The sequence below is a fragment of the Eschrichtius robustus genome, chromosome 20 (assembly GCF_028021215.1).
Source record: "Eschrichtius robustus isolate mEscRob2 chromosome 20, mEscRob2.pri, whole genome shotgun sequence".
Taxonomy (NCBI): Eukaryota; Metazoa; Chordata; class Mammalia; order Artiodactyla; family Eschrichtiidae; genus Eschrichtius; species Eschrichtius robustus.
The window spans coordinates 21,420,907-21,436,504 of record NC_090843.1 but is presented as its reverse complement, the minus strand read 5'-3'; the positions used below and the strand labels follow the sequence as shown (position 1 = coordinate 21,436,504).

Below are 15,598 nucleotides of genomic sequence, written 5' to 3'. Positions count from 1 at the left end.
GCTAGGGTTTCTTCCCTCCCCCCAGCCTTCTTCCATGGCCTAATCAGTTTCCTTTCTTGAAACAAAATGAGGAAGAAGATCATGCAATGCAGGCGCTTTTACTGTTCTCGGGCAGTGTTTCACAACTCATAGTCCCTCCTGCCGTTGACCAGCATGATCTCTCTCTCCTGTATATGCGTCCAAGCCCAGCCTGGTTTGAGAACCTTGGCAGAGGGGCGGGGGTAATGAGCAGGGCAGGCTCCTAGCCCAATTTGGCAGTGAAGACCGCCAGGCCCTGCTGTCCCAGGGGCATGACTGTCACGGCTTCCACTTCCCCGCCCCCACGGGTGGGCTTCTGGAAGTGGATCTCCAGGACGTCTTGTAGCTCCGGGCCATCCAGGACGTCAGGAATGTTGAGCACCAGCACCGAGTGGGGCACTGGCTGGGACCTGACCTGGAAAAGGAGCCGGGAGCTGGGCAAGGGCTCGTGCAGGTTGGGCTGGGGGGTCGGGGGGGCAGAGGTCGGGGCAGGTGGCGACCGTGGGCGTATGGGAGGGGGCAGGAGGCTTGGAGAGGTTGGCAGCGGGTAGGTCGGTGGGGTTTCGGGGCTGTGATCCTTCCCTGGGCAAGGCAGACAGGTTACCGGGTCCAGTCCCCATCTTCCACCTTCCCACTTACCTCAGCCTTCTGGATCTTTCCACTCATGTAGGGAGAGACTCTCAGAGGGAACTGCTGCTTACCCAGTGGCACTGTGAACTGGCCCATCTGGCACAGGTGCTGGGCCACTGCAGGGACAGGGAGCGGGGGACCTTCAGCATCAAGGGCTCTCCCCTCCCGTGGCCTGGTGCCTCAGCTCTCATCTCGCCGACAGGGCCCTTACCTGTATCCTTAGCGAAGCCCAGCATGACACCGCCTTGCAGCAGTTCCCGCGTCTCCACATCGCCACCCCCGTTCTTGCTCTTGCCAAAGAAGATCTCCAACTTGTCCAGCAGCTCCTCCTCACTTAGCTTAAGCCCGGCAGGAAACCCACTGACCAGTACTCTCTGTTCATTCATCTGGCTGGACACCTAGGGGGAGGCAGGAGGGAGTCATCCCAGGCACAACCCCACTCCCTTGTTGCCCAGGGGCATGGGGCCCCGTGCAGATCCCAGGGCCCTGCCAGTCTGTCACCTGGATGGTGGTCAGCGTGGGCAGCTCCAAGGGCTGGACCTGCACCCGCAGTCGGAACCCTTCCACATCGATCGTGTGCTCCGTTTGCTGCAGCACCTGCTTGGCCACTGGGTCGGGGAGCAGGGTCAGTACTTAGGAAGCCTCCCAGTCTCCCTCCCAAGGTTTCCCGGAGCTCACCATTGGGGTCCTCAAAGGTGACCAGAGCAGAGCCTCCAGGCAGAGGGTAACAGATCCGCAGGTTAGAAACCACAGACTTGACCGTATCCTTGCCCTGCTGAATGTTTCCTCGGAACACCAGGGGGGTCTCAGGCACTGGGAATGGGACCTGGCGGTGGGGGAGGAGAGGCTGATGCAGATTTCAGGGTTGGGAGAGTGCCCCACTCCCAGGAGGAAAGCACCCCCAATTACATGCGACTGATGCTGAGTGCCAGGGATGAATACTGAAAGAAGAGCTGGGTAACTAAGTGGATGAATGTGGGTCAAGCGTGTACTGGCACTTTACATGCAAAATCTTAGTTTGTCCTCACACAAACCTGTGAGATAGGTAGCTCCACTTTACAGAGAAGCAGACAGGTTCAAGAGAGTTCAAGTAACACACTCGAGGTCACACAGCAAGGAAATGGCAGAGCCAGGAGTGAAACCAAGACCTCCCCAGCTCTTTCTACCAGGCCATACCCCCTCCCAGCTTACCTTGTCTTGGGGGTTGTCCCTGAGCTTCCTTTTCAGCTCCTGTAGCCTGGTCTTTAGTTTGGCCTGTTCCTCCTGAAGGGCTTGGAGGGCCTATTGGAGCATAGGGGAACAACCAGACATCCACCTGCCTTTCCAGAGAATGAATGAGCCAGGGAAAGGGGGCCGCTATTCTGGACACTCCAGGAGCAGAGTTGATGCTCAGCCTGAGAACAACCCAAGCCCTTTACCCTGCCCTGGGCTTGTCCTGGCCCAGCCTGGCTGCCCCCATCTCAGCTGCTCTGAAAGGCAGGAGCCTTTGCAGCAGCCACGGCTGGGTCATTCCTGGAGACCTAGAGTTTAACAAACACTGATTGAGCTCCTGCTATGAGGTACTGGGCACGACACAGGCAGTGGAAGAAAAGGGTCCAGTGCTTAGGCCTGTATAAAACGGTACTCAAGGGACTTCCCTGGTGGTGCAGTGGGTAAGACTGCACTCCCAATGCAGCCTGTCTGGGTTCGATCCCTGGTCGGGGAACTAGATCCCGCATGCATGCCACAACGAAGAGTCCGTATGCCGCAACGAAGATCCCACGTGCCGCAACTAAGACCCAGCACAGCCAAAATAAATAAATAAATATTTCAAACAGACAAACAAACGGTACTCAAGCCAGTGCACAATCACACGACTGATGGTGGAGGAGAGGCTGATGGTGGAGGACAGCGGGAATTTGGAGGAGGGACTGTCCCAAAGGGGTTAACAAAACTAGGGAGGCCTCGAGGAGTAGTAGGGGCTTACAGTTGCAAGATGTCATAAGACTATCAGCTAACATGTGCTAAGCCCTTTATATGGATTATACCACTCATGTCTTGCAACAACCTTATGAAATAAACACCCTCTTCTTATTTTGCAGATGAGGCAACAGTAGCTCAGAGAGGTCAAGTGACTTACCCGAAGTCATTTGGCCCTAGGCAGTCTGACTCCGAACTCTTAATCTGTGCTTGACGGTGAAGAAATCAAACTCAGAGTAGGGGAGTAATTTACCCCACATCTCCCAGCTTGTCCCATGACTGCCACCCTTTCTGCTGTACCAAGCAGCCTTTCAGGCTGGGTGTGATTTGGAACAGATCCAGAGAGAGCTGACAAGTGGGCAGGGGAGTGACACCAGGGATGGGAATAAATGCACCTTTGTTTGTGGGATGGAGAGCTCACCCTGTGGTTGGAAGCCTGATAAATAAGGTCAGCTCGGGGAAGTGTGAGCTCACTGGGGAGGACGGGACTCTGTCCTGGCCATCTCTGTGTCCCAAGTGTTCAGCAGAGTCCCTGGCACAAAACAGGCGTGCAGTAAACCCGTGTTGAATGAATGAATGAAGTGAGTGAATGAATGAAGTGAACGAATGACAGAATGGGAACATATTACAGTGGGTGTTGAATAATTCAGTGTGGGTTCACTCTATTTTAAGCAGAGGAAAACTAGGGCTTGACCAAATAATGCCGGTTAATGAGTAGTGAGAAATAATCAGTGACTTTCAGGGTCAGTTACATGACATCAGTGAGTCAGGGGAGCAGGTGCAGTGTGATATGGAGAGGTGGGGACTCTTACATCCTGCAGACAGCATGTCCCAACTAAAGTGGCAACCCTTTCTCGGCTCTAGCCAAGTTTTTTCACATGGAATGTGGTCTCAGTATCCTATATCTTCCCATTTCTAAGGGAAACCAGAAATCTGGATTTTTATTTGAAAAAGATGGCTTGATTTTAAATAAATATGAAAAATAAAAGTTGGATTCAGTCTTTAATCCATCCTCTTTTTACTTCTGCTTTAAATCTTGATCTAATTATACATATTGTTTGGAAATCTAGTAATTGGCAATGCTATTTAATAAATAGCTTTAAATAAGTAAATTTATTTTTAAAAGCTTCATAAATACAGTTTAAAAAAAACATTCAAAAACGTCCATCCACCGGTGAATGGATACAAGGAAAAACAAACAAACAGACAAACAAACAAATTCAAGCCAGAGAGTTTATCAGTGGGAAAATGGGGAACTAGTGAAGATTTCTGAAAGAGGGAGTGAGGTGATGGACACAGTGTTGAAAAGAGCACAATCCAGTCATCAAAAAATGGACAGAAGACCTAAATAGACATTTCTTCGAAGAAGACATAAAGGTGGCCAACAGGCACATGAAAAGATGCTCAACATTGCTAATTATTAGAAAAATGCAAATGAAAACTACCATGAAGTATCAGCTCACCGGGTCAGAATAGCCATCATCAAAAAGTCTATAAATAATAAAGGCTGGAGAGGGTGTGGAGAAAAGGGAACCCTCCTACACTGTTGGTGAGAATGTTAATTGGTGCAGCCACTATGGAAAACAGTACAAAGGCTCTTTAAAAAACTAAAAATAGAGTTACCCATATGATCCAGCAATCCTGCTCCTGGGCATATATCTGGAAAAGACAAAAACCCTAATTCGAAAAGACACATGCACCCCAATGTTCATAGCACTATTTACGATAGCCAAGACATGGAAGCAAGTTAACTGTTCATCAACAGATGAATAAAGAAGATGTTAAATATATATGTGTGTGTATATACACACACACACATACACATACACACACACACACACACTGGAATATCACTCAGCCATAAAAAAGAATGAAATAATGCCATTTACAGCAACATGGATGGACCTAGAGATTACCATACTAAATGAAGTAAGTCAAGATGAGAAAGACAAATACCATATGATATCACTTATATGTGAAATCTAAAAAAAATGATACAAATTAATTTATTTACAAAACAAAAACAGACATAGGAAACAAACTTATGGTTACCAAAGGGGAAAAGGGGTGAAGGAGGGATAAATTAGGAGTCTGGGATTAGCAGATGCACACTATTATGTAGAAAATAGATAAACAAGGACCTACTGTATATAGCACAGGGAACTATATTCAACATCTTGCAATAACCTATAATGGAAAAGAATCTGAATAAGAATACATATATGTATAACTGGATCACTTTGCTGTACACCTGAAACTAACATAACATTGTAAATCAACTATACTTAAAAAAAAAAAAAAAAAAAAGAGCTGGCAGTGATGGCAGGATGAACTGGAGCAGCAGGAACTGGGGAGTGAGGAAAACAAGCCCAGACCTGTGGCTCTAATTCTCACAGACGTGACAGGAGCTGACCTGAACCTCTGGCACCGGGCACAAGGAGCACACACAGATGAGTACATCTCAAGAGGAAAAGCTGCCAGACTCCGGATGTTGTATTAAAGCGACAGAGGGGACAGACTGGAGAGGCGATGCAACACCGAGGTTGCAGACTTGGGTGTCCAAGGATTTGGTATAATGTCATTGACCCAGCAGGCAAGGGAAGAGAGCCAGTAGTTACTGGGGACCTGCTAAGTGCTCGGCACAGTTGGACTCCATCCCATTTAAGTATCACAAAACTGCCTCCTGTCTCCAACTCCCAACTGAAACTTCTCTATCACAGACTTCTTAAGGACAACACAGGCTGATTGTAGTCACTTACTTGAATTCAACTATACATGCTATTTATTTACTTAACATGATAACTTGGTCTCTAAATGCAAGCCAGTATCCATCTGGTACTCAACTGAAAAAAAAAAAAAGGATCTGTTTTACACTGAGCTCATTGAGAGACTGTAAATTCCGGATACTTAGGGGTGAGTTAATGATTTGAGGTTCATTTGACTACATGCATTCTTCTGCCTTACTTGCCAAGTTTAGAACCTAACCACTCCTAAGATAAAATCTCATGCTATCTGTGTTCATCATAGCAGTACTGGGAGGCAGTGTAATATAGGAGTTAAGAGCACAAGTTCTGGGGCCAAATCTCCGGGGCTTACATTCAGCTCCTCTTACTACTGCCAAGACAATGGGCAAGTTATTTAACTCTCTGTGCCTTGGTTTCTTCATCTGTAAAGTGGGAATAGCAATTTCTACCTGTAATTTTATTTGGAAAAGTAGTTCCCGGCATATGATGAGTGCTATGTTAAATGTTTTGTATTTTAATAATCCCCATTTGATAGTTGAGGAACCTGAGGTTCATCAAGGTTAACTAATGGGGGGAGTTCCCTGATGGCCTGGTGGTTAGGATTCCAGGCTTTCACTGCCGTGGCCCGGGTTCAATCCGTGGTCGGGGAACTGAGATCCTGGAAGACACGTGGTGTGGCCAAAAACAAAAAAAACCCACAAAAAACAAAACCAAACAAACAAAAAAACTTTGGCCCTAATGGGCCAAAGTAAGTCAAACCCAAGGCTGTTGAAGACACAGAGTGTCAGGGACAGGACTTGGTGGATCGGACTCTGGGTTAGAACAGTATGTGGTAATGGTAGAAGCCAAGAGGATGGAAGAACTCATTCAGGGACGGAGCCCTTAAAAATGTGATCTTTGAAGATACCTAGTCAGGAGTCAGGAAAGATAAAGGAATGCAGAGAAGAAAAAGAAGGCAGGGGGACTTCCCTGGTGGTCCAGTGGGTAAGACTCCACGTTCCCAATGCAGGGGGCCTGGGTTCGATCCCTGGTCGGGGAACTAGATCCCACATGCATGCCGCAACTAAGAGTTCACATGCCACAACTAAGAGTCTGCATGCCGCAACGAAGATCCCATGTGTCGCAACTAAGACCCAGTGCAGCCAAAATAAATAAATAAATGTTAAGAAAGAAAAGAAAAAGAAGGCATGGTCAGGGTCAGGGCCAGGATTAGGTAGCATCATAGACACAAAGGAAGAGGAGTGATGAAACAGAGGCAAAAGAAAAGGAGGGCTACAGGAAGTCCCCTCCCTCATTTGCTTCCTTATTCACTCATGCAACGATCAGCTACCAGGCATCTACCATGTGTCGGGCCCTGTTCTAGCCTCTGGGGATACAGTAGTGAACCAAACAGACAAAACTTCTCTGTGGAGTTTACATTCTAGGGGATGAGCCAGATAATAAACACAATAAATAAGTAAAATCTGCAGTATGTTAGTGATAAGTGTTATGGACAAAAACAGAGGAGGGAGGACAGAGAATGTTGGAGTACAGTTTTAACTGGGGTGATCAGAGTAGGCCTCGTTGAGATATTTGATCATATACTTGAACAAGATAAAGGAGTCAGCCGTGTGTATACGTGGGGGAAAGTTTTATGCAGAGGGAGCGGCAAGTGCAAAGGCCCTGAGGTGGGAGTTTGTTGTATGTATTTGAGGAACATCAAGGAGACCAATGTGGCTGGAGCAGAGCAAGTGAGGGGGGAATGGTGGGAGATAAAGTCACAGAGAAAACGGAGTGGGGCCATGAAGGGCCTTTCACATAAAGTGAGGTGGGAGACTGAAGGCAGGCTTAAATGCTAACAGGATAACTTGGCTGTTGTGTGAATAGACTGATGTGGGGAAAGGGCACTAACCACTTAGGAGGCCATGACAGGGTCCATGTGAGCAATGCTGATGGCCTGGATCAGGTGGTAGCAGTGGAGGTGGTGAGGCGCAGTCAAGAGTTTAGATTGATTGAGGGAATTCCCTGGCGGTCCAGTGGTTAGGACTCCACACTTCCACTCTAGGGGGCATGGGTTCAATCCCTGGTTGGGGAACTAGGATCCAGCAAGCCGAGCAAGCGTGCCACAAAAAAAAAAAAAAAAAGAGTTTAGATTGATTCAAGTTGCTGATGGATTGGAAGTAGGATGTGGAAGAAAGAGACGAGTCTGTGATGACACTAAGCTGTTAGGCTTGAGCAACTGAGGGGAAGGAGAGCCATTTGCCGAGATGGGAAATACGTTGGATGGAAGAGATTGGGGTTTACTTTGAACATATTAGGGATGAAGTGCTTATTTGACATCCCAGTAGAGACGTAGAGTGGTGGTTGCCTCTATGATGTGGCATCCAGGGAAGGGGTCCAGGCCATGAGCATAAGTTTGAAAATTATCCAAGCAGAGATATTTAAAGTCACAAAATTAAATGAGATCAACACGTAGAGGTCCAAGGGCTGATTTCTGGGGCAACCAACACTAAGAGATCAGGGGAACAAGGAAGAACCAGCTGAGGAGAATGCAGAGGAGGGGCTAGTGAAACCTGAGGGAGAGCAGGCATGAAGAACAACACATTTAAGGCAGAGGAGCCCGCAGCTGTGCCCAATGCTGCTAACAAGCCTTCTGCCAGGAGGCATGAGAATGACCGCTGAGATTGAGCAACAAAAAACAGTCCTGCTTATCATAAGGAGATGGTCAGTTCACGTACAAGGATGATTATTGTAGCCTTGTTTACAATGGAAAAAAAAAATCTACATGTCCAACAAGAAACAGCTAAACATAAAATATTTAGCAATTAAAAGACAGTAATAAAGAACATTTAACATGAAAAAATGCTCACAATAAGCAAAAAAAGCAAAATATAAAGCTGCCTATAAATACATTCCCTATTCTGTTGATTTAAAATGTTTTAATTCATGAGGATATTTATTAACGCATAAAAATGCATAAAAATTCTGGGAAGATAGACATCACAATGTCATTAATAGACACTGTCTCTCAATAATGAATTTAGGGTGATTTTTTTAAAATACAGTTTCCTGAACCCACCTTCCTTCTTTCCTTTCTAATATGTAAAGGCCCTTTAAGAGAGCAGTTTTAGCAGAGTGGGAGGAGTGAGGGGTGGCTGAACTGGGGAACTGGGGATATGAAAAGGTTGGCAATATTAACAATAATGAACACGTATTGAGCACTTAGTATGTGCCAAGCAGCGTGCTCAGTTTTTACTGTGTATTTTAGGGATTGTTTAGTTTAATTCTAGCAGGTAGGTATTCTTGTGTGGAAGTGTTACTATCATTCCCACCAAATAGATAAGGAAATGGGGCTTAGACTGTAAACTTTAGAGAGGCTAATAACTTACCCAGGGCCACACAATTGGAGGAACCAGGATTTGGAACCAGGCAGGCTGGCCTCTAGAGCCTGTCTTCCTTCAACATTTGAGGGGCAAATGAAAAATTTCCAAGCAAAAGACCTACATATTTGTAACAGACAGGGTAGTATCAGGGAGAAAGACTGAAGAAACTAGGGAAATGAGATTCATTCACTCAACAGCTGTTTATTGAGCGCCTACTGCATGCCAGGCACTGTGCTGGGCACCGGGGATCAAGGGTGAACAGGCTGAGACAGAGGACCAGCCCGCAGAGGGCTTAGTCTAGCACGAGCAGGGGCGATCAGGGGTCGGGAAAGGGGGGACCACAGCAGACAGGGGGAAGGTTTGGTCTCAGAAGAGGAACACTTCTTCCCCTCGCCCTGAAGAGAGGCCAAGGTGACATTTAGATGGAAATATAAGGAGGGGAGGAACTTGTTGAGGAAGATCTCAGGAGATAAAGGTGTGAGCAATTCTTAAACTTTTTGGGGTCACAGAACCCTTTGAGTATCTAATGAAAACGATGGACTCTTTCTCCAGAAAAATGCACATCCACACAAGGAATTCATGATCCCCTGAGATGCAGGTTATAGACCTGTCTCTGAGGCAATGGATTAGGGGACCAACTCCCTAGCGGAGAGGTCATCCCAGCCGTCTCTCCCCAGACCTGTAGCAGGTCTAAGAGATGGGCAGGGAGAGGGTTGCCTGCCAGGCCCTGGGATACCTGTAGATTCCTGGCCAAGAGGAGCATTCCTCTGATTCTCCCCACCCCCAAGACCCTCCTCTCACCATCATGGTCTAAGGTCCAGTTAGCAAGGGCTGAGGCTTCAGAGCTGGCACAAAGTGGCAGGGTCCAACGCGACTAAAGTCTTGCTTGCACTTTGAGGAGTTTTAGTCTCCCCAGCAGAGCCTGAAAGACACTTCTTACGGTTCTTATGCAGGCTCTTTGCTTTCACTTTCATTTCAGTGAAGTCCCTGCCCTTCCGTACTCCACCCCTGGGTGGCTTCCTGGTCTTCGAACTTCCCCCAGCTGTGAGGCCTCGGGGGAAGTTACCCCGCAAGCAACTACAAACTGAATGCTGGCCCCAATCAGCCATTCATTCCCAACCTAGCAATCCCAGCACAGGCCTATTGGTAGAATTTTGTCTGCTTTGTTAATGGCTATTTCCCAAGAGCTTAGAATGTTGCCCAGAACATGCAGATGTTGATAACTGAATGAGAAATGCAACCAGGACAGATAAAGCCCCATCAAGTTGACGACGCTGTAGCAATAGCCAGCACTTGAGAGCTGTTATGTGCCCAATACCAATTCTGCTTTTCATGAATTAACTCAGCCTTCAAAACAACCCCTTGAAGTTGGTTCCATTTTCCCGATGAGATTCTAAACTTGTGAGGCACAGAAGTGTAGAAACCTGCCCAAAGTCACATTGCTAGGAAGTGATGCATGTATACAAACCTGGTTGGAAGAGTATTTGAACTTGAATTTTTAGTTAAAGGAGGGTTTAAATATAGTTCCATTTGTGACTGTGAGTAGGCAAGCTACTTATTGGAGACGTCGAACACTTAAGGGTGAGGCGCTTCCCTGGTGGCGCAGTGGTTAAGAATCCGCCTGCCAACGCAGGGTACACAGGTCCGAGCCCTGGTCCGAGAAGATCCCACATACCGCGGAGCAACTAAGTCCCTGTGCCACAACTACTGAGCCTGTGCTCTAGAGCCCGTGCTCCGCAACGAGAAGTCTGCGCACTGCGACGAAGAGTAGCCCCCGCTCGCCGCAACTAGAGAAAAGCCTGCGCGTAGCAACGAAGACCCAATGCAGCCAAAAAAAAAAAAACCCAAAAAACACTTAAGGGTGAGATGAGTCGAATGAATATACATAGAACAGTGCAGGATATAAGTTTTCTATTTTCACCTAGTCCAGGGCTTCCCACTCAGATTAACTTACTGAGCCCCTTTCTCAAGCCCCCACCCCTCACCCCAGCTGAAAGTGTGCCAAGTGTGAAGCTTGGCAAATAGGGCCATTTGAATCCTAGTTCCATTTAGTGACTGAGTACCAGCTTGGCTGGAGGACCTATTTCATCAGTAACACCAGTCACAGTTAAGTATCCAATGAGAGGTAAAATGCTATAGAAGGGCTGAATGCCTTTCCTGTAACACAGTGGTGACAATCCAGAGCCCAAACCCCTTGAATCACACCCTTTCTTGCCTGTCTCTGCTAGCCAGACCATTTGGGGACCTCTCCTTGGTCCCACTAGGAACGGCTGCTTTGGGGCTCAGGCCTTCATTGTCGGTGTCCATCCCCATCTAGAGCAGTTCTCCAGTGTGGTCCTCGTCCAAGCAGCACCAACATCACTTGACAAGATGCTGAATTCTGACCTACCAAATCTGGCACTCTGGTTTAACAAACCACCTCAAGTTAGTGACTCTTAATCCAAAGTAGATGGTGTCCACTCGGAGGGGCCTTTGGTTGTCACAATGGGGCAGGGGCGGGGGTGGGGGAACAGTTCTCTAGGTATGTAATGGGTTGAAGCCAGGGATGCTTAAACAATTCCCCACCTAAAAATGTCCAGAGTAGCTCTTTTGGGGCAACAGTTCAGTATCACATTTTACCTATTGAGCTAGACCATTAAAGGATTATGAGGCTATGGACAGAAGTAGCCCATGTCTCACAAAGGCAGATTTACCTTTTATTTTATATTTTCCCACAGTACCTCATCCACCACCCAGTGTCTCTCATCGTATGAATGTTCTTTCCCAGTCTAATAACAAGAAGCAGGCAGACACATGGATTTTTTTTTTTTTTTTTTTTTTGTATTTTTAATGACTGAAACAAGACAGACCTAAAACCGCAGCTTCTGAAAGAACCATTTGTTCTTGCCGGTCTTGTACCTAGAGGGGGGGAAAAAAGGACACTAATGAGGGGAGGAATCACAGAAGACAAAACTGTCTTCATGGAGAACAGTGAAACCATACTCCAGACTACCAAAGCCTACTTACCTCTCCTCAAACTTGACCTTGGCCTCTCGTCGGGCCTTGCGTTTGAGAGCAGGGTCTCTGAAGACATCCTTGTTGACAACAGTTTTGTCCAAGGGGATATCCACAGAGTACCTGGGGACAATGGCAGGAAGGTAGGAGCAGCCCACATGCTGCCAGGGCCTTCACCCCTCCGCCCCACTCCTGGGACGTTGGCATGTTAAGGTCTGACTCCATAGGAGCTATCATCAAAACTGTGCTAAAGTCCTGATGATATTCTTTGGAAATGCCCGGTTTTAACAAACTCATTTACATAGATTCAAGCCACTGAAAAACTTCACAATTCATTCTCAGTTTCCCACAACTACCCTACCCTATAATAACTATTATCCTTGAGAGTGGAAGAAGGCAGGCCAGATTCTATGCCTGTGTTTACTGTGGCTGGAAACAAATGTAACAACCTTTACTCAACACTTCAAATAATTTTCAGGTGAGGAGAGAGACAGATCGAGAGCAAGTTTGGAAGAGATTTTTCAATCCGGCTCTGCCAAGTCAGGGAAATCAACAGAAAATGACAGGAAAGTGAACACTTCCAAGATGGATTAAAGAGGCAACACTGGAAACCACGGCCAAATGACAAATTGAAAATGATGTCTCTTCCACTGGAGTGGCTACAAGGTTGTCTCCGTATTCAGCAGGGCAGAGAGAGGGAAAAGTTAGAAAAAGTCACTTTCATTCCCATTCTTGAAAGGCTCACCTTGTGGGCATGAGGTGATTATAATTATAAACTTTCACGAAAGACTTGATCTTTGACCTCTTGGCAATTTTCTTCTTGCCCATGGCAGCTGTCACTTTGCGGGGATAGCGATCAATTCCAGCCACCAGAGCATGGCTGTAGGGTCGGTCTGAGGTGCCATCATCAATGTTCTGAATGAGCAAGAATTACATGTTATTGCTGTTTAGGCCCTTTGCTAGATGTAGGGCGTGTGTAGAAAGAACACCCTCAACCCCTAGGCCTCTGAGACCCACTATTATAAAAACCACACAAAGCAGACATTCTAAGTGCTATGCTAGATGCCCAAAGAGTAACAGGGAAAAGGGTGGTATCCTCCTTCCCACCAGGAAAAATCCGGAAGGGTTCCTGGGAGGTAAGAGATTTAAAATGTAACAACAGTTAACAATTATGAAGTGATTGCCATATGCCAAGCACTAGTCCTCAGGACTTTACATCTCTCAACTTCCTCCAGGATTGCACTGCTAGGAAGGGTTAGAGGCAGGATTCCAAACCTGGCTGCCTAACTCCAAAACCAGCCTCAGGGAGACGGAGGAAAGGGAACCAAGGGTGCCCCGGTGTCCCCAACAGTCAATAGCAGTGGTGTATGTGGCCAGAGCTTAGGAAAATCTCATAAAAGGCTAAAGACGTAGGTAAAAGGCAAACAGTGAACGGCTAGATTATGCTAAGTGACCATTTTAACTAGAAACAATTTCTCCTCTTTTTACGGAGTCCCAGCTGCAGCACTTACTACCTGTTTGACCTCAGGTGAAACTTAACATCTCTAAACCTTCGCAGTAGAAAGTAACCTTATGGTTACCGCAAGGATTGCACATGACGACACCTATAAGACAGTGCCAGGCACCAAGCAAGCGTTCAATAAACGTCAGTCATCAGTATTATTTAAAACCTCTTTGATAGAGAACGCGTAGAGTGTTAGCTGTCCAATTCAACTCCCATTTGTTATTTTGCGTCTTTCTCTCTCAAAAGCTCTCATGCATTCACCACCCCCACCACCATTCGCAATGCTCAGTGGGTAATGCCCCCGAACTAGGTCTTGAATTCCAAGTTGCCCGCCCGCCCCATTCACGGGATACAAAGGGGCACAGGTTCGCGAGGCTGGTACCTTCACGATGACCGCTTTGCGTCCGGAGTAGCGACCGGCCAGGACCAGCACCACCTTCCCGGGTTTCATGAACTTGCCCATTTCTGCAGAGGAAAGAGAAGGGGCCGCTCAGAAACCCGCCAGCTCAGGCTGTGGGCCCGAAACTTCAGCGGCGTTCACTGCCGTCTCGGCTCAGGCCGCCCGCAGGTCCTGCTCGCAGGACAGGATCCGCTACGAAGCCGTCAGAGACCGAGGAATGAAAAGCACCCGGCACCACCCCGCAACTCGACCCCCAGGCCGCGGATGGCTACGGATTGTAATAACCTGCTCCGGCCTCTACTCACCGGCAGCAACCTCTCTGGACTACAGCAGAGAAAGAAAGGGCACTTCCGCTTACCTTTCACCCCGGGGAGGGTGACCTCACTTCCTGTCCCGCCCCCTCGGGCTTCTCCCCGCCTCTTGCGTGGCGCTCAGAATCTGTGTTGAGGGCGGAAGAAGCTCTTGAAGGGAAAGGAAGGCCTGGCAGCTTTTTTATTCAAGTCAAACTTTATGAGCAGCTCCAGCAGTAGTCAGGGCAAAGGAGTTCTGCCTCCCCCGGAAGGCTTTTACGTGGACGCAGCTGCTCTTCTGCCCCCTTGGTTGTAGTTCCTTTCTCTGGCGCTAGCGAGTTGGGGAGGCACAGTTTGAAATTTACTTTTTTTGCTTTGGAACAGTAAGAAACAAAATAGGACATTTATTAGTACCAACTATGTACAGTTACGCATAAGGAAGAGACGAAGATCAATCAAACAAGGGAACTTGCCCTCAACATTTAGAGTCTAATGATGTCAGAGACATTTCCGACCAGAATAAAGGAGGGAGATGAAGGACGATTATGGCGATACTAGCAGCCGCGTACCCTGTGTCAGGCCAAGTTAATCTATTTACATGTCTTATCTCTTTTGATCCTCATAATGACACTAAGAGATAAGTAATGTTATCTCCATTCCACAGTTGAAGATACTGTGGTTTGGGGAGGTTAAGTAATTTGGCCCAAATCCACAGCTAGTATGTGATCAAGCTGGGAACTCAGATTCAAGCAGTCCTCCTGAGCCCATACTGTTTACCCAGTCACCAAATTGAGTACCCACTCTGTGCCAGGCAAGATGCTAGGCACTTTAGGTAAGTCAACTGCTATTTAAGTCTCAGGAATCTGCATCTTGGGTATTTTCCTCCCATTTAGACATGAGGAAATTGAGATTTAGAGAGCCTAAGGCTCTGATCATCAAATCTAGGTTTGAACCCAGGTCTAGTTGGCTCTCAGACTGAATTATTTCCCATCACTTACTGGAAGAGTGTTTTTAAAATTATTTATTTATTTATTTATTTATTTTTGGCTGTGTTGGGTCTTCGTTTCTGCGTGAGGGCTTTCTCTAGTTGCGGCAAGCGGGGGCCACTCTTCATCGCGGTGCGCAGGCCTCTCACTGTCGTGGCCTCTCTTGTTGTGGAGCACAGGCTCCAGACGCACAGGCTCAGTAGTTGTGGCTCACGGGCCTAGTTGCTCCGCGGCATGTGGGATCTTCCCAGACCAGGGCTCGAACCCGTGTCCCCTGCATTAGCAGGCAGATTCTCAACCACTGCGCCACCAGGGAAGCCCAGAGTGTTTTTAGATGGTTCCTTAGGTGTCTTCCGAGTTCAAGAGAAATAGAAACCATCTTATAGTTTTTGCTCATTTGAACACTGACGAATCTATAGGGTTGGTCTTGGGCAAGACGTGGGAACAATCAGGGTTTCATCATTTCTCTTCTTCAGGCTCTCCAGGGACCAATTTCCCCTGCAGCCCTCAGGACTTCATTCCAATAGTTTATCACACTAATTATGTACTTATATTTCTATATTTAATTAAAATGTTTTGTTTTAATTTGTAATATGACATTGTAGAGTTGGAAAGGAACTCAGAGATCGTCTACTCTGTCATCTCAAAGATGAGAGGACAGTTCTAGAGCAGCAAAGTCACGGAGTTGGTGGCGCAGATCAAGGTTCCCCC

At 47.2% G+C, this 15,598-nt stretch overlaps 2 protein-coding genes across 2 annotated transcripts; both read right to left on the bottom strand.

Annotated features, from left to right (window-relative positions):
- Positions 1-82: 82 nt before the first annotated feature.
- IFI35 (interferon induced protein 35) lies at positions 83-9,702 on the bottom strand. The gene is made up of 7 exons (XM_068529770.1): positions 9,515-9,702; positions 1,840-1,929; positions 1,327-1,474; positions 1,150-1,256; positions 860-1,046; positions 658-764; positions 83-433 (listed from the first exon to the last, which is right to left on the bottom strand). Exons 1-7 carry the CDS (start codon positions 9,518-9,520, stop codon positions 242-244), a joined length of 837 nt encoding a protein of 278 aa, XP_068385871.1. The 5' UTR covers positions 9,521-9,702; the 3' UTR covers positions 83-241.
- A 1,802-nt stretch (positions 9,703-11,504) lies between these two features.
- Positions 11,505-13,987, bottom strand: RPL27 (ribosomal protein L27). Its single transcript, XM_068529789.1, has 5 exons — positions 13,917-13,987; positions 13,594-13,676; positions 12,453-12,622; positions 11,720-11,830; positions 11,505-11,611 (listed from the first exon to the last, which is right to left on the bottom strand). The coding sequence occupies exons 2-5, from the start codon at positions 13,672-13,674 to the stop codon at positions 11,563-11,565; spliced, it is 411 nt and encodes a 136-aa protein (XP_068385890.1). The 5' UTR covers positions 13,675-13,676; positions 13,917-13,987; the 3' UTR covers positions 11,505-11,562.
- Between the last annotated feature and the right edge of the window lie 1,611 nt (positions 13,988-15,598).